This window comes from Tauraco erythrolophus, chromosome 3 (genome assembly GCF_009769465.1).
Source record: "Tauraco erythrolophus isolate bTauEry1 chromosome 3, bTauEry1.pri, whole genome shotgun sequence".
In the NCBI taxonomy this organism is placed as follows: Eukaryota; Metazoa; Chordata; class Aves; order Musophagiformes; family Musophagidae; genus Tauraco; species Tauraco erythrolophus.
Window position 1 is genome coordinate 49,188,264 of NC_141467.1, and position 22,602 is coordinate 49,210,865.

The 22,602-nt window shown below is 45.2% G+C and overlaps 1 protein-coding gene across 1 annotated transcript; it reads left to right on the forward strand.

The window, feature by feature from the left end:
• Positions 1-2,560: 2,560 nt before the first annotated feature.
• Positions 2,561-4,211, forward strand: TMEM200C (transmembrane protein 200C). Its single transcript, XM_086609357.1, is given in 2 exon segments — positions 2,561-2,959; positions 2,961-4,211. Coding segments are annotated over 2 exon segments (1,650 nt in total).
• Positions 4,212-22,602: the final 18,391 nt, after the last annotated feature.

Genomic DNA, 22,602 nt, shown 5'->3' on the forward strand with positions numbered 1-22,602 from the left:
GGGCGGGCGGGCAGGCAGGCGCTGCCGGGCGGCAGCCCCGCGGCGGAAAAGATGCGGCATGGCGAGGGGGCAGCGCTCCCGCGGAGCTCCCTGAGGCTGCCGCCGCTGGCGGGGCCGAGGGGGCGCCCGGCGCTCGGCCCAGCCCCGCCGCCCGCCCGCCCGGGGCCGTGAGGGGCGGCGAGGCGGCGGCGCCGGCGGCGGGGCGGGCGCCGAGTGGGGATGCCCGCTCGGGCCGGAAAGTTTCTTCCCCGCGGCGGTTCGGCCGCTTCCCGCGCGGACTCCTCCCCGGTGCTCCTCGGTAAGTGACCGCGTCCCGCCGCCCCTGCCATCTTGAGCGGCGGCTCCGTCCGCCGGCGACACCCGACCGACGCCCCGAGGGGTGCCCGGGGCTGCCGCCCGGCGCGGCTGGGCGCCCTGCCCCGACGGCGGGGAGCTGCGCGGCCAGCGCGGCCGGCGCGACGCTCCCGCCCTGCCCGCGGGGCACCCGGCGGAGCCGGCGGTCTCCCCCGGCTGGCGACCCGGGCTCTGCCTGCCGGAGCTCCGTTAAAACGGTGCGTGGTGGCCCCTGCCCCGGCAGCCGGAGCCCGGCGAGCCAAGTCTGTGGCTCCCGAGGGATGGGAAAGGGTTAAACCGGCTCCTGTGAACACCGTTAAAACTGTGTTTGGTCTTTACCGAGCCAGGTCGGGGGAGTGCCCGGGGTCCCGCCGATGGAGCCGGCGGCGGTGGCGATCGCGGTCAGTTGATGCGAGACGTGGCTCCGGCCCCCGCCGGTCCCGCGGTGGTTTCGTGGCGCCGCGGTCGCTGGTGATGGCCGGTGGTCCGGCCGTGCCCCTCGCGCGGGCCGGGCTCTGCTCCCTCCGTCGCCAAAACTCGGTGCCAGGCGATGCCGGGTGGGAAGGGTGCTGGGAGAGGGTCACCGTCTCTTTTCGCCGGGGTAGAGGAGACGGGCTGCTGGCTAGTGGGGCGGCAGAAAAGAGTATCAGCGAACTGGCAATTAAAGCAAAGCGTGCCCCGATAATTACACTTTTGCATGAACAAAAAAATTATCTTTCTTGTTTTGCCTTTTTTTTTTTTTTAAATAAATGGTTCAGCGATAGGAAAAGGAAGACAAGTCGCTTCTCTTTGTTTTGAGCGTGCAATAGCTCGGAGAGTAATTTAACAACGTCCTCGCTGACAACACCCTGCTTTTTCCGGGGAAAATACAAACAGAGTAAATGGGACACAAAATTACCACATGCGTGGCAAATCTGGGAATAGAACAGAAAAGAAACGAGATTTAAAAGCTGAAAGGGGGAAGGGAAGTGAGATTTTTGTGTGTGTGTGCGTGTGTTTAGGTGCTTACTTAATCGCCTTTCAGTGCAATGAATTTAACTTTGTGAATCGTATTATATTCGGTGCTGTCATCTTTTGCTCCCTCAAAGAAAAAAATAATTGGATGCTTGGAAAGGGGGGAGGGGAACCCACTCCTCAGTAGCATGAAGGAATATCTTCCAAAATTAATCGCAGCAGTGCAAGAATTGCTCCTGCCCGCTGCGTTTTGTCGCTCAGATCACTGGAACAGAGGAATGACTTCTGAGGGTCCAGTAAAACACAAGCCATTACTGCTCGGTGTTTATCCCCTGCCAGTTTCCCTACAAGCAGTCGTTGCCATTTCCCCAGGTGACTCTCCAAGGGTTCACTCCTCCTTTAACAATATTTGACATACCATCTCTTACCTGCCAGCCACCATCTCCCCCTTCGGGGAGGGTGGGGGGGGAGGGAATTCGCCACCGTTACATAACAGTTACCTGGAGCATTGCACGTGTTCCCAAACCAGGGGTGCCTCTGGACTGCAGGCGGGAGATGAATTTCTGCAATATTGCAGACAAGTGCAAATGGCTAGGAAGAAACTTTCAGAGGGCACTGCTTTCCAGTGTTCAAATGTTTCCCTTGTGCATTTCACAGTTCGTTCCTTTCCTGCTCATTTAAGAGAAAGGCAAGTAACATGTTTAACCCTCCCCCCAGTAGTGTGCAAGTAGTGTAATGAAACAAATTATATCTATAGATCCAATATAATGCCTTCCTGCTTTTATTTCCCCCTTCCTCTGGAATGCTGCGTGACACCACTAACCACAGGCAGCATGCAGTGTAACCTCAGACCCTGTTAGGGAGCGGGGCTCAGCATCCTCTGAGCTCCGGTGCTTTGCAAGCTCCTTCTGAGACTAGCGAGACCTTTCTTTTTTTTGTTGTTTACACCAGCAGATACCACTCCCTCTATCATTTACCTGGAGCATAAAGAAATTAATTAGCTGTTTGGCAAGAGTGTAGCGGGGCACGTGGCTGCTTTGATGCTGTCAATCAGCCTGTGTCTCTTTCTCATACATGGGAGCTGTGCAGACAAGGGAGATTGGCCTGTGGGTGTTAACCCCTGTCCCCCTTGTTTAGGGTTTTAATTAGCAGGAGTTCAAATGAAGAACAGTGAATGGATGCCTCTTGAGCTGCCCCTGGTCCTCATCCTCTTCTCCCTTTTCACTGCAGGAGCTGGAGTGGCCGTAGGGGGTAGCGCTCTGGGTAGCCAGCCATGATCGCCACTGGAGGCCTCCTGAGGATCTCAGCTAGGAAACAGGACCCCTTGCGACCCCAAAGCCAAGTCCCCAAGCGCAAACGCAAGGCGAAAAAGAAGCGCAAGAACGACGTAGTGGTGGTAAAAGGCAAGCTCAAGCTGTGCTCTCTCTCGGGGCTCATCGCCCTCTGTGGCATCCTGGTATTGCTGGTGGGCATCGCCTTGGCCGTGGTGGGCTACTGGCCGAAGCCCAGCCAGGTGTACAGAGAAGGCAGCTTCAGCGGGAGCTGGCACCTGGCACCGCAGGGTGGCACCTCCAAGAACCACCTCCAGAGCGAGGAAGGGGCACAAGCAGGGATCCATCCAGAGTCACTCCCCAGAGCAAACACGTCCACCACTGCTACCCCCCAGGGGTCCCCACGGTCCCCCCCCTACTTCCTCGTCCCCCCAGGCCTCGGTGGGTTTCCTTTTCCATCTTTTCTCAAGCTACTTGCATTCAGACAAGCTGAAGGTGCTGGGCCCCCTCATCATGGGTATCGGCATCTTCCTCTTCATCTGCGCCAATGCGGTATTGCACGAGAACCGTGACAAGAAGACCAAGATCATCAACCTGCGTGACCTCTACTCCACCGTCATCGATGCCCACAGCCTGCGGACCAAGGACGGAGGCACCCCAGCCTCAGCCCCTCTCAACGGCTTTGTCAACTACGTGCAGTCCCGGGGCTTGGAGCTAAAGCCTGGTGCTGACGGCCTTGGTGCTGCAGCCATGCTGGCCAAGAGTTCCTGGCCACCAGGACTGGGTGTCTCGCTTTCCCCGCCAGACCTGGCGTCCTCGCCGCGGCGTTCCTCCTTCTGCACCCCACGGCAGCCACCCAGCCTGGCCGAGGCTGTGTACAGCATCTACCGGGAGCGTGCTGCCATTGCTGGCCACGCTGCCGCCAGCCCACCCTGCAGCCCCTCGGAGAGCTGGGGCCGGCACAGCACGGCCAGCTCCATCGTCGGCTCTTCGCTGAGCGCCTTCACCCTCCTGCCCTTGGCACCGAGCGGCGGAGGGGTAGACTGGCGGAGGCCACCTGGTGAGCGAGGAGCCCGGGAGATCCCAAGGGGGGAGTTTGAACTGAGCCTGACCGACCTCAGCAGCAGCCACGTCAAGGGAGGCTGTGGGTCGAGGAGACACCAGCTGGTTCTCAGGCGGCAGAGCACCAGCTGCTTGCCTGATGCCAGGCGTCCTCTTTTCCCTGAGCCACCTCGGTCTCCGGCTGTCAGCAGGGGCCTGGACTCCAGCCTCTTGGTAAAGGCATCTTCTAGCTACTCCAAATCTCTGGATGTGGAGGGGTCGCCCCCCTCAACCCCTCCTGCCATCACCAGGACGGACTCCCAGAGCTCCCAGTCTGAGCCTTCCAGCAGCAATAAGGGCTACAGCCACCTGGAGGAGGCAGGCACCTCCTTGGAGTCAGTTGCCAACACCCCAGCCAGTAAAATCCAGGACTGTGAGGAGGAACCAGTTGAGAAGACGGATCCCCTCAAGGCTACCAGCAGAGAACAAACAGGGGAGCAATCCCAGCAGACTCAAAAACAGTACACAAATAAAGAGAAACTCTTTATGATTTCTAGGTCGCACGCTGCGTTAGGGCTGGAGGATGGGGAACTGGAGAGTACTGGCATCTAAACAAAGCAGAGAAGGCATGAGGATACCTTGCAACCCTCCACACCTTCCCCCCTTCTCCATCTCCTTGTGGACTTAGGAAACCAATCAATATCCAAAGAGCTGCAGTATGTTACCCCTGAAAATTGAATTCAGTAAATCTTGTAGATGACTTCAGGAAGAAGAAAATCCTTTCTGTCCGATCGTCATTGTATGTTCCATGCAAGCCAAATTGTATTAAATATCCACAGTTCAGTAAGTTCTTTGGATCAGATTAATACAATTTCGGACAGTGTAACTGTGCACTTTACTGTTTTGATTTCCAAGTGCCCCTTCTTCTCCTCTGATTTCTTTCTTGCTGATTTGCCACTAACTGCTTGAAGGCCGCAGGCACCTTTTTAAGCTCAAGAGCAACATGGTCTTCAGATCAAGAAAGCCGAGCTCTCTCTTTGTTTTGGTTCAATCACTAAAAAGTTTGCAAGGCCTTAAGGATGACATACCTTGACAAAGAATGAGTTGGTTTAAATTCTGGGAAAAAAATGACAATTTAGAAGAGACTGGAGCGGAACAGAGCTCTGATGATTTAGTTAAAACCATTACATTCCTAAATCCAAAATACCTACTACTACGTGATACTTTATTAAGTATTATTACACATGTATTGACTAATAGCATTAAATATTTTTTTTTAATAAAACATTTACAAACATAATTGCCACACAAAAAGTCCTTTATTTTGGTAAGTAATTACAGGTATCAGAAACCTTTTGTTTTTATACTGTGAAATAAAGTATATAGAGTATATAAAGTTTATAGAGATGCTGCGAGGCCAAAGGTTTGCTTATACTTTTAAGTGGGTAATTAATCATTTAGGAGTAATTTAAAAATACATACTGGTTCAGTCTCAGAGAAACTACAATTCAGAGTTAATCAGCAGATTCTGTCTCCATTTCTAACAGTGCTCTGACAGCTGAAGAAATGTGAGATTTTGACAAGCTAAGGAAAAAAATTTTTTCAAGGTTTGACCTTCTATTAAAATTAGATTTTTCATGAGTAACACGTTAATCTCGAACTGCAGCATATTCTTTCCGGATTTTTCACTTCCCCAATAACTGTTGCATTAAGCCTTTCTGCTGTTACCTTTCCTATTTGTGGATGCGTGTGCATAAGCATAATTTTAAAGCATAATGATAGCCCTGTCAATCTCATAGCAGTTGGCTCTATTGAAGTCAGCGGAGGTTTCTCACTGATTTCAGCGTGGTGAGGATTTCTTCCTGCGTGGGAAAAGCATCAAGTTTCCTGAAGGCTGGAGAACGCCTTGTCTGTAGGCAGATTTTTGGTAAATTGATGAGCTGTTTCATTTTCATAGCTGCAGCATGGCAGACACACTTTTATTTTGCCAAAACAGCTCTATGTGCTCAGAAGATTTTGTCAATGCTTCAGATTTTAAATGTGGATGTGGCATTTCACTACTACGGGTAGAGAAATCAACGTTAAACAAATACAGTGTGAAGGCAGGCAAGAGTCTTTCTGCTGCAATTAAATTTCTTCTTATGGTTTCATGTTTTAAAATGCTTAGTTACATATTTAACTACTTACATTACAATACATTACAAAATGGAATATAGCTATCACTAAATGCAACTGCATTTAGTAATCCAGCAAAATCCTTTATTAAATCAGGCTAATTTAAAAGAAAATAAGGAAAAAAAAATACAAAACAACAATTTGTTGTGTCAGAGGCTTGAAACTGGAGAAGCAGAAAGTGCTTGTTCTCTCAAGCAACGGAGACATCCATGTGACAGTACGTTTGCTCCTGTCAGTGGCAACCAGTGCATTGACAATACAAACATCAGTGTGGCATTTTTTGCACATAGCTGGCAAAAATACGTTGTAAAACTGCCTGGCCTGGCATGGGCTGGGTTAGGTACCACATGAAGTGGCGAGTGGGCGGCTCAGCTGGCGCTGGCATTTGCACGGGTCTTTTCTTTCAGTTCCCCATGGGTGATGGCCCTGTGCCTCTGCTCCTTCTCCTGTGACTTCCAGCAACGTTGAGATGTATCTGAGCAGCGTTACTTGGTGCTGACGGAGATGGTAGTTATTGACACAGCTGAAGGCACCCCGTTTTTTATTTTCCATGTGAAAAACCCTTCGTGGAGGTGCAAGGGAAGAGGCGAGTCATGGGTGCTGCTTACTGAGGCATGGGGTCCTTGTGAAGGTGTGCTTATTCCTGGAGGGGGAGACAAATGCATTTTTAAAAAAATATTCTTAGTAAATACGTAGTCATCTGAATCTACAGTGTGCTATGGAAAAAAAAAAAAAAACACACAACTTTTAAAAAGCCTCTGGGTACTCCTTAGCTAGATTTAAAATAAAGCAGCCCAGTAATTTTGCAAATGATTAATTAACTGCAAAGCTTTCTGAATAACAAAATTACAACAGAGTTTGAATTTAATAAGTAAAATTATGGCTTGTTCCTGTGTTGCCAAAAAAGGTGTGAAATATGAACTTTCATCAGTCAAGCTGGATTTCTTGTAGCAGCAGCTAGAAGTGATTTGTAACAGATTAATAAGCAGAGAAAACTGCCTCCCTGTTTGCAAGTTATCCAAAAAGTTCCTGTTATTTTTTGCAAATTTATCAATTAAAACTATATGTTGAGCAACTTACACAGTGGTGGCATGGAAGTCAGAAACTTTTGTTTAAAATTCAAGATGGGCAAGATTAAGAAGCCAATGTTGGAAAAACAACTGAGAAATTAAACCTCTGTGCACCAGTCATGACTGCTGTTAGTGCTGTTGGCCTTGGAGAGAAAAATGGAGGCTGGTAAGGAGCTGAGCCTTTCTTTCCTGGTCGTACCAGCAGGTGATGGGAGTGCTGGGGTTTCTGTGTTGACGTGCTCTTGAGTCTCTCCCAGCTGGCTCTAACTGCTTCCAGGCCTACTAGGCTGCCCATTGGCCATCGTTCAGCACGTGGCTCATGGATTTTTCTCCAGTCTCGTCTCTTCCTTTTAACCTTTGTCTCCAGTGTCCTGCCACCAAGTGCTTCCTCCACAGGCCTTGTCCAGAGCCGAGAAGCTGCCTCTGCTTGCCCATATCCACCCGCCTGCATGTTGTGGAAAGAGATGTGTGATATCCCTGAACATATGTTAAGCTAGAATACCTGGATGCAAATTTTTGCTATGAAACAATCAGATTTGTGTGTTTTATTTTGTTTTGTGTTTTAGCATAGAAGAAGTGCTATGGTATTTACATAAAATTTCCAGAGGAAAAGTTAATTTCTGCCTGAACCCTCAGAATACTCCCATCACTAGGTAGAAGGCTGTGTCTGTTCATTAGGAGTACAGATGCTGCTTGGACCAGTCTGAGGACATAGGCAAATGCCCTAATTGTACTTCAGTCCTGCTGTTCTTTATTACAAAATCCTCAGGACTCTGGAGGAGCTGCTGACATGATCGTACTGTAACCTAGTTCTGTCTCAGTTTTCACTGGCTAGCAAAGTATTTGAAATCCTTGCATTAACCTGGCTCACGTGGCTGAACTGATTTACCAGACTCCCCAACTGTTGACAGATCAGCTGATCTGGTATGAAAGACTATAGCCCAGATTTATTACCCTGTATTGTTTACAAACATTTTTAACAGCCTTTTCAAGGACTGAAGCTGTCCAACAGTAATAGTGCACGTACAAACATCAAATTAGGTAACAGTTAACATACAGTTTTAAGTCTGCAGTCTGAGATCGAGTATGAATTTCTATAACAGCCAAAACAATTTACACAGAAGTAGCAACATGACTTCAATTAAACAATATTTTTTATTAAAAGGAATGGAGACGGCACAATGATAAAGCTTATTGGATTTCAGTAGGAGGAATAGCCTTTGATAACGCTTAACGGTTTTTCTTTCTAAAGAGGAATATGTTCATGTGGATGCAAGAAAATAGGATTGCATTTATAGTGAGAAATAAGAATTAATAATAATTTAAGTAGATCACCAAGTAATGTTTTGCCTCATTAACACATTTCAGTCCCTCAAATTTCTCTCTGCTTGTGAAAAGAGGGAAAGAGAGGGAGAGAAAGAAAAGAAAGCAACAACCAACCTCCAGTCATAATCTAGCCAGATATCAGATGTTGCTACACAAAACCCACACAAAACATGAGTGCTCAGTCGTAGCTGATGATTAAAGTCTTAATAATCAATAACATAATAGATTTTTTTTGGCCTTTTTCTTGTAAAGCAAGTACATCAAACTCTCCTCAGAAAAAAGTACTTTCTCTATCACTGCTCCAAGACTGTCAATAGCAATAACGCAATGCTTTAGCCAGGCTACTTAATTACTGTTTTTCAATTTGGGCCCACAAACAGCAAACAAGATGCACAGTATGTGCAGGCACAATCTGAGAGGATAAATAGGGTTTCAGAGCCACAGGGAAAAAAACCTTCCATGTTATCTATTCTATTTCAGAAGCCAGGCGTTTCTAAAACCTCCGAAGCAGAAGCGTCTAAGCAAGTGTACTAGAAAATATCTTCTACCATTTAGCTTTCACTGTAAGCGTGGAGACAGAGGGAGATGCTGGAAGTCCAAGGGAGGCAGGCATGATAAGATGAAACGGCATCAAAGTTTGGATGGGGGAACTAGGCTGCTAGAAAGGATCTGACTGGATCATAGGATAATTCAGGACCTCGAGAAGCATGGCCTGTGTTATCCACTGGTTAGTATTTTATCTACATTTTAATCTCTCCATTGTTATTCTTTCTAAATTACATTGCAATGAGACAGAAAGCTTGTTTGGTGAAAGTATCAAAAGAGATGCAAACTAAACAAGTGTCAAAATCACTATCAAAACCTCAGTCCATGATGATTCCTTTGCCCTCCTTTACACAAAGGAGTTTGAGTCTAAGATTTCGAGTATTACTTTTTCTTTTTTTCCTTTCCCCTTTCTCTCCATGACATGCTTGGTTCTGGTGAGGACGCATAACTGATACTCTCCAATCAGAAAGTAGAAATGAGGAGAGAGTGTTTGGCTTTAGCGAATCAGCCTGCTCCATGCTAAGCTTCACAACTGAAGTCAAAAATGGCAAATAAAAAGTGCACGGTCAGCGTTCAAGTGGTTAATCTATTCTTTTCATAAAGGTTTAAACAAACTCCAACTTTGAAGAAATCATAACCCACAAGGCCAGGGTATAGTCATTGCCAAACAATTGAAAGAACCATCACAGTATTTACTGCAATATCTGAATATATTGAGACGAATCATGGTGATTTTGTTGTTGTTGTTGGTTTTTTTTTGTTTTCTGTGAACTGTAAAAGGTAAGATGTTGCAATACCCACCATCACATACAGTAAGAACGTGCAATACCATCACATAACCTAGAATTGCTTTGTTCATTACTACTCGTAGGATTTGGCACGCTGTTCACACATCCTCCTCAACCTGTCTGAGAGCAGGCTGAGGCCATGCCATACAGCTCCCATTTTGCTGCTAAAAATGAAATCAGTTATTTACAAAGGAGCTTGTCTTCGTAACGTGACTGTCAGTTCTGGTGAGAGTTGGAGCTAGTAATGACTATGCAGATGGAGAATGTCTCGGTACAGGGCGCAGCACAGCTCCCTTCACACCTCAACCAGCCCGGAAGCCTGTGGCAGGGTCTCACAAAAACCTGCCTGCAAAGGCCTGGCAGACGAGCCTTTCTGAGCTCTGCCACACAGGTCACCAGCAGCAGCTCCATCAGGCTACATCCCCTATGGGTTAATACGATACTTCTGCAACACTGTAAAATAGCCTTCCTCTCTCAGTCCTGCAGGGTACTTTAGGTCTGTCTGAGGGGTGTAGCGTGTTTTTACTTCACTGATTTTACAGTCAAAATTCATTTTAAAGAAACACAGTTTGGTCTCAGAGTCTAATAGAACCTATTATTCAAAATGCTTATAGAGATAGAGTCCCTATTAAAATAGCATCAGATGACCTCACGGTCCTTAATGTATTTCTCTCTAACATGCCTTGGGTACAGAGCGTGCCTGTCTTCCTCTGTAAAAACAAGGGACAGAGATACAGCCACAGACGAAGCATGCAAAAGCCAGATTTATTTTTTTTTTAAGGGTGAAGAATATAGGCCCAGCACACAGCAATGCCAGTACACAAATACCTGCCTCTACGTGGTGTTTCCAAACCACGTAAGAAGCCTACTGTGGAAAAGAGCCTTGAATACTTGTCCTCCAACAGGAGATCATTCCTCATCTTTAACAGAGTCTCTTTCTGCATGGGAGACACTGAAGTGCTCATCTATTTCACTATCTTTCAGGCTCATCACACACAATATTGCAGGAAATAACTTAGCAAAAGCGTAAGACTTTCCTAAACCTCCCTGCAGGATGTTTAAGGACACAAGCAATACTGGATGCCATTCAGTTTCAAACAAGGAACTAAAAAATGAGAAGAGGTGAAGTCTGACCCTGCTTATTAGTTTACTGTGGTGACACAGCAGAAGGTGATGATAGTAGCAGCTATTTGGGTTTTGGAAGCTTAAATCTGTCTGCTGGCACTGCTAACTTAATTAACGCTACAGGCTGCCTTGGTGCTTGAAATGCAGCAGGACAGCTCCTGACCTTTTGTCTGCCTTTGCAAGGTGTACAGCGCCTGGAGCAGCAACACCGAAACAAGGACAGGTGCCAAGGCTGTCTCTCACCACCTGATCAGAGACTAGTACAAACAAGACACAGAAGGAAGCTGTCCCTTTCAGACCCTTATTGGTGCGTCATCATCTTAATGAAGCAGTCGTACCTTTTAAGGAACCGTTTGGGACTAACATACATGAAACATCATGACTGCTCTCGTGAGACCTCACATGGAATACTTCATTCAGCTCTAGGGCCCCCAACACAAGAATGACATGGAGCTGTTGGAGCGAGTCCAGAGGAGGGCCACGAAGATGATCTGAGGGCTGGAGCATGTCTCCTGTGAAGACAGGCTGAGAGAGTGGGAGCTGTTCAGCCTGGAGAAGAGAAGGCTCTGGGGTGACTTTCTAGCAGCCTTCCAGTGCCAAAAGGGGGCCTACAGGAAAACTGGAGAGGGACTTTTTACAAGGGCGTGTAGTGATAGGACAAGGGGCAATGGCTTTAAACTGAAAGAGGGGAGATTTCGATTAGATCTAAGGAAGAAATTTTTCACTGGGAGGGTAGTGAGGCACTGGAACGGTTGCTCAGAGAAGTTGTGGGTGTGTCATCCCTTGAAGTGTTCAAGGCCAGGTGGGATGAGGCTTTGAGCAACCTGATCTAGTGAAAGATATCCCTGCCCATGGCAAGGGGGTTGGAACTAGATGATCTTTAAGGTCCCTTCCAACCCAAACCATTCTATGAAAAGCAAGGACACCTTCCTTACAATGTTTTTTGCAGGGATATACTGCCTTTCCCTGACACACAAAGGGAAAACCTGAATAAAAGCTGTAGCACAGTTCTGGGATCAACGAGCTCCTAGTGTTGCAGCAGTGCTATGACTCAGTAGCCCTCTGGCTGATCCATGCTTGTTGATGACAATCTGGGAGAAGAGGGAAAGTGGCACGTGATGAGCTATGGAAGGTCAGTAGGTTCTAGCCATCACCAGTTTGTAAGTCAGCTGCCAACATAGCCCCTAACGAGCCCCAGGAGTTACTCTAATTGCAAAAGAAGTCAACAAGTCACTGAATTTTCAATTGCCCTTGCCCTTGCTATTTTAGGTTATCAAATGTGGACAAAGAGGAACCACAAAACATCGTGGTTGCACCAGCAGTGGTTAGAGGCACTCAGCTGTTCCTACCTATAGCTAGTACTGACTTCACTGTAACTCATCACAGCCTCCCTAAGAGCTCTGTGGAACTCCGCTAGCATTATCCTAGCCAAATAAAGGCAGGGAAATAAAAGGCTTTTCTTCTGTGATGGGTTGATGTAAAGGGGTTCTGGTGGCAGGAGAGGGCATTTGCTCCCTGTGACTTCCCTGGTTTTGGAACCGGGTTAGACCCGGCTCTGGCCACCAGATCGGGCTCCCATTCCCCTTGAGGTTGAGCCAATTGGCACCTCTGTGAATTGCCCTATTTAGGCTGGGACAAAGGAATCAGAAAAGGTGCTTTTGAGTGTGAGGAGAGAAGGGAGTGAGGAGAGAAGGGAGGAGGGCACTGCCCCTCTCCTCAGCTCCCAGCCAGGCAGCTGCCCACACCGGGCCAGTGCCACCCACTGAGGATGGCAGCAACAGTGGAGCTGCTTGGGGAACTCAGGGAACACCCTACTCCTAGGGTTCCCGCTGGGCAGAGTTCACTCAGAGAGGACCAAGATCTGAGAGAAACGGCCACACAGACACCAGGTCAGTGAAGATGGAACGGGATGAGAGTGCCAGAGCTGAGTTTCCCCTGCAACTGGTGGCGAAACGGCAGGTGGCCCCCCTGCAGCCAGGACAGACTTGGTGGAGCAGAAACCCACTCGCAGCCTGTGGAGAAGTTCATGTTGGAGAAGAGATGCCTGAGGACAGTCGTGAAGTATGGGACGCACAACAAGGTAGAGACACATCTAGAGTCCATGTGACGACCCACACCGGAGCAAATGGCAACAACTCCCTAAGAATCCGTGACTGTGGTAAAGCCCACACTGGAGCAATCCGATAGGGAAGGATTGCATCCTGCGGGTAGGACTCACTCTGGAGAAGTCTGCGGATTTTTACCTTGTGAGTAGGGGATCCCCTGGAGCAAGGGAAGAAGGGTGTAAGGACTCCTTCTCCTTTAAGAAAAGGAGCAGCAGTAACAGCATGGGGTGAACTGACCTGCACTCCCCCATTCCCTGTCCCCCTGCACCACTGGGGGAGAAGGTAGAGCCAGGAAGAAAAAGAAAGGGGGGGCAAGGTGTTGTTTTTAAGACCTGGCTTTGTTTCTTTTTATCCTCTCAAGTAACTGGTTTTGCTTGTCTTTATTCTTTTAAGTAACTGTTAATAAATTGCTTTGCTTTAAGAAAGCCGAGTCTGTTTTGCCCGGGACCATGGTTGGTGGGTGCTCCTTCTCTGTTCTTGTCTCGACCCTCAGTCCTTTTATTATATTTTTCTCCTCTCCACTTCACTGGGGAAGGAGTGAGAGAGCAGCTGTGTGGTGTTTAGTTGCCGAATCAGCCTAAACCACAACACCTTTCCTCGAACAAAAGAATCTAGTGTGATGGCTAAAATAAGCTGCCACCTCATTCCCTTGCTCCCTTCCCACACATCTGTCCTCTCCCTGAGAAGCTGGACCACCTCAGGACCACCAGGTCTGCAGTGAATGTTTCCTCCCAGCTCAGCCCATGTGTCCATCCTGTGTAGCTGCCTCTGCCCAATGAATCCATGGGAGGAGAGCAGCCTGAAGTCAAGGGAAGCTGACACATTCAAAGTAATTACATTTGTAAAGCAATATTAAGATAATGTTTACTATATCTTTCATTTCACTGGCAAATTGGTTCAGTCCTCTGCTCAAATAAATATTTTATGCTGCCTAATGATTCGCCAGCAGGTTGTATTAATTCTCATATAGGCAACAGATTTCTCATCAGCAATGTTCTCCAGTAAGCTGTGTTAGGTATGTATCCAAAATGCTCTGTAGAATATCTAGTTTTAGTTTACAGTGGTTTATAAGTCTCACTGGCAATTTTGGCAAATATACTTTAGGTTACACTGCTGCCATGAGAAGGCTACAACTACATTTTTCAGCAAAACTAATAAAGAAAGTGAACATAAGTCTTTTGTTTAATCCCTGCCTAGAGAAATGATTGGGAAACAAGAATCAGATTTGGATCAAGAGCAGTTCCTTTACTTAAAATTGCTGTTTTATAATTCAGTCTCCTACTGAGCTAGAAATTTTCACCCCACTGGAGTTCCAAAATTCCTGGATACTTTGGTAGATTCAATATGTCAAAACATTAAGAAACTAAGGCATAAATTACTCAAATTATTTTGAAGCAAGTTGTGGATTCCTCTGAGTTTTTGTAATACTTATAAATTTCAGGGAAAATAAAGATAACCCCTAAATATCTCTAGACAGTCCTAAAAAATTTCTTTTTTAACACAAAAATGAATACATGTAGCAATGTGAGGGATGGAGAAGGTGTCAGCAAGACCTTCAAGTGACATGGGTGACATCAATGAGCAATGTATTCATTTCAAACACATGCTGATAAGTGTTCCATGCTACAATGCTGGATTGCCTAATCTTTTTTGCTTGCTTTCCTGCCACACGAGATGATGTATTATTTGTATCACATACAGTAAATGTGAGCAATATCCAGTATGCAGTCATCTCAAAATGCCTATGTTTGATGAGCGCAGGGAGTATTCAGTCTTCATGTCTCTGAAATAGCAATTAATGCACTGGTTTTACCATCTTAAAATATAGAAGCATTAGCAGGTCCTGTTCTATCAAGAAGAGTCCTGAGAATTGCTCTGTTTCTCCTCCGTCAAGGGCTACAACTTAATCAGCCTCTCTTTAAATGAGTAATTCTGTTACAGTACAGAGTGTAAGCAATTACATTACACTTGCTCAAATCTGTGTACTGCAGCAACATGGCATGTAGAAATCATCATGTTTATGTACAACTAAAATACATTACTTCTACATAGCCCAAAGAACTGAGCCAAATGCTGAAAACCGAGATTCTGGTGCAACACATGGAGTAACATATGCATTCAGAGTAAAACAGGTGTCCTAGATGGAGAAGATAATGAGGAAATAGTTGATCTCATCACAGCAGTGATTTAAAGGCATAAACACAGTTATCAGAGCTGTTTGAAATGGGAGGTCAAACCTAAGTAATAGTTGAAAGCACTGCCAAGGAGACCATCCGCAGCCCATGAAAGCTACTCTCTCTTTTGAGGTACCACTGCTCTCTGCACAGCACCATGGCATACATCAAGCACATGGGAGAGGGCCCAAGCTGAAGCAGGAGTGATTCCCATGGAGGGGGAGATCCTTAGTGCCAAGTCTCTGCTTTTGGTGGCTGGCGCATCCTTGTGTCCCAAGCGGGCATTGCTCCTCCAGAGACTGGTGGAGCATTTCCTACCATTGCAGGCTGTAGCACAGAGGAAGGAAGGAGAAGCAGGGATACTGGCAACAGCAGCAGCCTCAGCATTGCGCAGCCCACCCTGCAGCAGACCTCAGCACCCTCTAGACCAGGAACATGGCAGAACCATTTCTTCCTTCTCCATCCCCATCACACACACCCCATCAGCACCGGACATTACATTTACACATCTAAGATTGGAGCCAGCCTGAGACAAGACAGCCCGTGACACCAAATCCTGCATTTTGCTGCTGCTTCTCTGTGTCAACTACTTAAGTTGAAGACTACAGGGAGAACTTGTGCCCTTCCTGTCCGATCTTACACCATCCTTCGTAGATGCTGGTTGTTTAAGGGCTGCTCTGCAAAGCCCTGATGTATGTGTACTGTTACATTTCCTGCAATCCCATTTTGTGCCAGCTCCGCTTTCCATTTTCAGTAAGTCAGCATTACACTTAGTTATTCCGAGTAGGATTACAGCAGCTCGGAGACTTGGCGATGGCTCAACACTCTCATTGCAACAGGGGCTCTGCAAACCAGAGCAACGTGGGCTTACAGGCCTCAGACTAACAGCTGCCGAAGGGAGCTGGCCCAGTGCCTCTACCAGTTCGAAGGGGTGATGTTGGGCATCCTGCCCTGCAGCAACAGACTGAGTCAGGAAAGCATCTTAGGGATAAAGGGAACATAGTGCAGCAAGCACAGGGTGTTTGCTACCCACAAAAAGGGAGCAAAGGGGTACAAATGCCATCAGATACAGAAGCGTCGTGAAAGAGGCAGAAGTGTGGAACCCCATGCCAAACTAGATAAATGGAGTGAAGGAAGAATAAGCCAGTTGAAGCACAGAAAATAAACAGCAATGGGAAAAAGGCAGTGCTAAAGGAAGGTCTAATGGTGGCATAATGAACAAACTAACAAAGCAGATTCTACAAAGACATGCTCCTGGCAATGGGAAAAGGAGATGTACTTTAAGTTTTTGCAAGGCAGATTTAACCATATAAGTGTATCCTGGAATTTGCGTCTAACTAGGGAGACCTGATTTTAAGTACCCCCTTCACATGCAGTACTACCAGTTCTCTATGCACAAAAATATTGGTCTGTTAAGCAATAGCTCTCACTTCCCGCTTTCAAAAACCCCTGCAAGTCCTTCAGCCAACAAGATGGGTGAGTGGGCTGTGTAAGACAAGCCAGGAGATCAGGTGTGCAGGCATATCAAGGAAGAGATGCTTGGCTCTTCCCCTCAGTGAATACCAAGACATGGAAAGGTGAGAAAAAAATAAAAGAAAGTACATAATGCCAAGAGGGCGTCCAGCTTTTAAGATGAGCGGTTTTCCTCAAAGCTTGAGCTCCTGAAATTAGGAGGTAGGTTTGCATCACTTCTTAGACATCTTAAGTTTTTCTTATGCTGGCAAAAGAAGGCTTAAAAAAGCCCCTGTGAGAGATAAAGACTCAGTATGGAAGGGAAGTTAAAATAACCTGAAATGTATCTTAAAAATAACTTTCTTTAAGCCAACGTCAAGATTTGATTGGGTTTTGAATGACAATGTTATCAGCCCTGAAATATAAATACATTTATTTATAAATCCCATCTACTTTGTAAAGTGTTTCATAACAATACCTAAAGGCTTTCAGTTATTCAAGCTGAAATTATGTTGGTTGTCTTCAAAGAATCATTTCCAGTCACTTTACATATAGAATTAGTAGATACAGTAATTTTAAGTACCAGCCTCAGAGCCTGTTTGGAGAGTTTCAACAAAGACAATCAAGTGTAAAAAATATCTTCCACCAAGTTAGACTCAAGAGAAGAAAACCTTGTTTCCAGCAGAGCTGCAGAGCCTCCTGGAGCCCCCTCTTCCTCTTCCCATTTCCCACAGGTCATCAAATGCAAGGAGGTAGCACCTCCTGGGATAAGACTCAAGAATCAGGTCCATAGATTTTCTACAGATGAGAGAACTAATTATTCTGTGAAGCAGCATGCCCAGATCAAGATACTGTATTTGGAAGGAAAGCATTAGAAAAAGATCTGCTTTTTTAACGTGCAGAAAGATCTCTGAGTTAGACAGTTACATTTATTTCACCAAACTAAATTCCAGCCAATTATCAATAACAGCATTCATGTAGAAAGTTGGGGTTTCTAGTTGGTCTCAACTAACATCAGCTCAGACCTGTGTCACCAACAGCACTGCTTCAACTGGAGCCTGAATAGGATTTAACCTCAAATTAACTGAATTCTGAAAAATACTTATGAACCAACCAGCATTTAAAGCCTAGTCCTTTACCTAAGGAAGATTTATCACAGAAAACCCTCAAAAGGTCTCCGACTCTAGTTTGCTACTCACAAGTAGAGTTGAGCAGCTGTTTTGGCTAGGAAAGAGACAAGTCAAACTTCCCATAAACTTTACAAATATATTAGAAACCCAGTGTAATCACATCTCCCTGATGTATTTACCTGGTAAATGTCTCTACTGTTTTATGGTTATTCAACATTATTTTATTCTTCTTTAACAGCATAAAAGTTGAACCAGGCACCTACCAGCAGGTATAAATGCTGGATTTCTAGCAAAGAGGTATATAAGCTACTAGCACATACAGGCAGTCATCAGTCTTCTTTACCTTAAGAAACTGAAAGCTGAAAGGCTAGCAAACAGCCAGGCAGCAATTTGCTGGGTTTTTCATTTTGTAGACAGAATTACTTAAGTGGTATGTCCAGTTTAAAAACAAGATTTGTTTCTCCACCTCTGATCCAAGTACTGGAATTTACGATGAAAAAACTTAAGTCCCCACATCTTTAAACTTGGAAAAAAATTAAATAACATTTCTGAAAGCAGTTGTCAATGTTTTCAGCTGGTCTTAAAAGCAGTTTTTCTAATTATAAGATTAAAAGTCAAATCTCCAGAACAGAAAAGAAAAAGCCCTGGGTGGACATTCAATACCTAAAATATCTAATTTTTTACAGAGTATTTAATTTCTCTCCTGTGAATAAGAAAAGTATGCTCTGATCTAAACATATAGGCTTTTTAGAGTCTCTTTATGAGAATTGCTTCACGTTTCTGCTGCACAGGTCAGTGATCAAAATCTATGGTAGAAAGCCAGCTTCAGAGGTGTTAAGCCTACACAGTGCCTGCACTTAAGCCCATCTGGGAGTGGTTTTGTGAAGGAAACTGTACAATACAATTACATTAAGTTGCTTAGGATTTATGGGCCCCTAAATGTGTCTTCCTGGCACTAACTCTGAATAGTCACTCCCACAAAGACAATGTTCACCCGAGTTAAAATATGCCCAAAGAGATGACTTTTTGAATGGGAGTACTTGTCAGAGACCTGCATCTGCTTTTAGTTTCATGACAACATGATGAGAAAGAAACAGAAGGTTTCCTAACAGAGAAAAATCCATAGTTTTGGTCTGACCCACTTAGTCAACACTCCAGAGTGCCATAAGCAAAAGCCTCTCAGCTAAATGACTGCAGCCCTTCAATCAACTGGGTGTCAGGGTACTGATGCAAGAGTGGGACTGTGCAAGAAATCGCTTCAAGGCCAAGTAGGGGACTTGTCTCTTGGGATTTTTTTTTAATTAAAAAAAAATCAGTTTATGGGGAACAAGAACAAGTTTTGGTAAATGTTTTGAATTGAGGGATTATTCCCTTCTCCCTGCACGTAGACAACACAGGACTTTTATTGTACAATATATTATCACGACAGAAGCTGTGGCTAACAACAGCAGAATATACACATGGAAATGCCATGCCTCAAAAAGCACAGGGAACAAGAAGGTTAGATTGCTACTCACCCCTAAAACTGCCTGCTGCTGGTTGAAGGATCAGGCATATAAGATGCCTATAGCCAGATGCTCGGAGGGCTCCAAGCTGAAGGTACTACATATCTGCTGGCTCTGCTATGCCAATAGAAGAGGCTGGCATCTTCCTGACATGAAGTGTAGGTAAAGGAGGAGGTATATCTGCTCTCTTCTGCATATGTAGAAAGTATAAGGACTATGGAAAGGGAAAGCCAGCTGGACCAACCAATATAATCTTTATTTATTTTAACTTAACCCACAGATAGGGGGCTCTCACTCAGCTGCATTTAACCCCTCCAAAAATGTAATATCCAGAAGCAAGAACTGCCCCAGCTGTTCAGATGGCAAAGGCTCATCTGATGTTTAATGCAGCAGCCAGCAACAGAGTACTCATCAGGATAAGGTATTTATAGAACACTCCTTCCTTTGGCTTTTCAATCCTGTTTATTAGACCAGTTAGTTTAACAAACATCCAATTAAAACCAGCCAAGAAGCAGGGAGATGTTTTTGCCGAAGCCTCCTCTCAACTTACTTGGAAAACAATCATCATTGCAGTGCAATTCAGCATTTAATTCTTTCCAAAAGAAGAAAAAGAAAAATCACAGCCAGTGGGTAATATTTAACGCAAATTCTCTCCCATCTCAGTGTTGTACCATTGTTTCAATAACTGAAGTTACATTAAACTAAGCTTAATTAGAAGATATTAGCAGATTGTGTTTATCTTCTGCACAAACTATTAATGCTTATAAAGCAAGTTCCTCAAAGGGAAAAAAATAGGCAAGTTAGAGACCATAAAGGGAAAAAAAATAGAAAACAACACAGTAAATGCAGAGATCACAAAGAATGAATCAAACTCACTTTGCACCTATATTTCACAGTGTAATTTCCCTACAGTAGTCATAAAGGACAATTAATCTGCTAAATTATTTTCTTTTCAGGAACTGTCTCCCACCTGCCCTACTCATACCAGAAGTGTCTAATAATCAAATATATTTCAATTCATTTGAATAAAAAACCACTTGGAACGAAAACATAGGCCCTCATGGCTAAAGCAGAGCACCAACAAGATTCAAGACTTATTTTATATTCTCCATCACAAGGCTGAAAATATGCTGTTATGATTTGAACAGCATTATAGAAGCTTATTTTGACTTGGTTGTCATTAGAGAATAAAAAGCTGAATACTGTATTTGGTAGATATTTTGTTTTAAGCACTGTTCTAAATTGCCAAGATTAATCACAATGATACAACTTAAGTATTTATTTTAACTCAATGTACCAAAGCAAGTGCATTATACTCCCAAGATAAGTGAAATTCATTACTCTATAATCATCACAATAATCCTAAAACAGAATTAAACTTAAATTGGAACCTGTACACATTAGAAACCCAAACATTTATGAGCACAGGTTCACCACACATTTGCTACACTCCAGTGCCATCTGTCTATAAAAGATAATTAACATTTTCAATAAGAACAAATACAGCTTGTTGTAAAGCATACTTGGTCCTAGGCCATTGAATCCACTTAAATTCCTAAGATGAATGACACTGCTGATCCTTTTCTGAATTAAGAAATCATTAAGAAACACTGTTTCCTCAGTGTGTATTTAAAGCAAACTTTTCTGGAAAATAAATTCATGCAGAATGCGCTGGTATAGAGATGCGCTATGGAAGTCTTGCTCTTAACTATCCCCCCACATTAACCTTGAACTCCTCCTCTAACACTGAGTAATTTAGCTTTGTTTTGAAGACCCCAGAGAAACTGGAAATAACTTCTCTCGAATTTGCATTTAGAAGACCATTTGGGGACAGCCTTTTGAAAGTCCACAACTTTCAGTGGAGGGACGCAAAAATAAATGCTGTGCCAAGCGCTGCGGCGCAAGGGATCTGACACAGACCCGGGGCTGAGTACAAAGCAGTTTCATTAAATGCAAAGCCTTCCCTTTCGTCCAGCACAGTGGCTGGCTGGTGGGTTTGGTTTCTGCGCCCTCTCTGTGAAAAGGGAACAAATGCAGAGTTGTGGGGTTTGTTGTTGGTTTATTTTGTGGGGGGTTTTTTGTTCATTTGTTTTGGGGATTTTTCTGTGGGTTGTTTTTTGTTGTTTTTTTTTTTAAAGTCTGGTAACAAGCTGAACAGGTTTAAAATAGCTTGATATTACTTTAACAGAGGGCATCCTAGCTACTCTGCCCGAAGCTCTATTCCCACACACCGTGTAGGTAAGCAAAACACCATACGCTTAAATTTTTTTTTGAGGGGAAAAAAGCTACTTGATCACATGCTTTTTCCGAAATGCACCCTTTTCAAGGAAAGCTGGAGCATTTAAAAGACTAAATACCGCTTTTCCGAGAAGCAATTAGAGCAGAAGAGGGAAGCCAGACACTTTCCAAGCGCCTGGCCGCCTTCCTCCGCATTGGTCGCCCCTTTTAGCGACACCTGAGCCCGGTGCCGGGGTCCCGGAGGCGGCCGGTCCCCTTCCCGCTGGCAGCTGTTTTTTGCCGTAGTGCCATCTACCGGTTTCCCTCCTCCGTGATGCTCCACCGGGGAAAAAAAAAAAAAAAAAAAAGGGTTCTTTCCCCATGTCGCAGGTAGGTCAGGCAGGCTTGGCTAGGGAGCACAGCTCATCCCTTCGGCTTCAGAAGGCGACAGGCAAGGGCAGGAGACTCCAGCCCCAGCAGTGGTCCAAACCCCTTAGTCTCTTCTTGCCAGAAGTGAACACAGCTCTGTTTTATCCGGTTCTTCACTAACATACATGTGGGACTACAACATAACTTCAGCTTAGAAAAAAAGGCTGTTGTGCCTTGTTTCCTCCTCAAGGCATTTTACCAAATATAATTTGTTATGGATTCCTCTTCCTCTCCTTCTCTGTATCTAAAGAAAATTTAGCCTTGTAGCTTACTTTTTTCCAACAAACATATTTCTGTAAGTCAGGCAAAATAATTTTCTCATTAAGTCACTACTAGTCAAAGGAAAGCACAGATTTCACAAAAGCATGTTAACAGCTAAAAATCATCTACCGTTTATGGACATGCAGTGAACGATTGTGTCAGTCACGGTCAGAGCAGCTGGAGCGATCAGGCAAGAGGTGTCTTTAGGCAGCACTCAGAGAAGACAGGCGGGCAAAGGAGGGAGCAAAACCAGGGCTGCAGACCCAGAGCAGTGGGGGAAACTGAGCAGGAGGAAATGCACCAAAGGCAAAAATGTGCATTTGGGCACCAGAGGTGTCTGGCAACGACTTTGTTATCAATATGTGACTTCTGAAGGGCCTGATCTTGTGAATCAGAGATCATTTGTGTTACAGATGCTCACTCACACCTGCAGCACAGGTTCTTGTTCAGACCTAGGTGTTTTCATTGTTTGGACACAATATTCAGTGATAGTTTCCCTCATGGATTCTGTTATACTTTCAGTTTTGCCAGTCTCCTAAAAAGACTATTTTCTGCAAAAAAATGAATTCACCATCCTCACACCCTACCTCAGCCCAGTGCGGCCCCATACCACAGTGGTTTTCTGCTTTCTCCACTGTCACCAATTGTGGGTTCAGCTCACCAGGGACTGGAACAACTCTATCCTGAGCTTGTTGGCTGA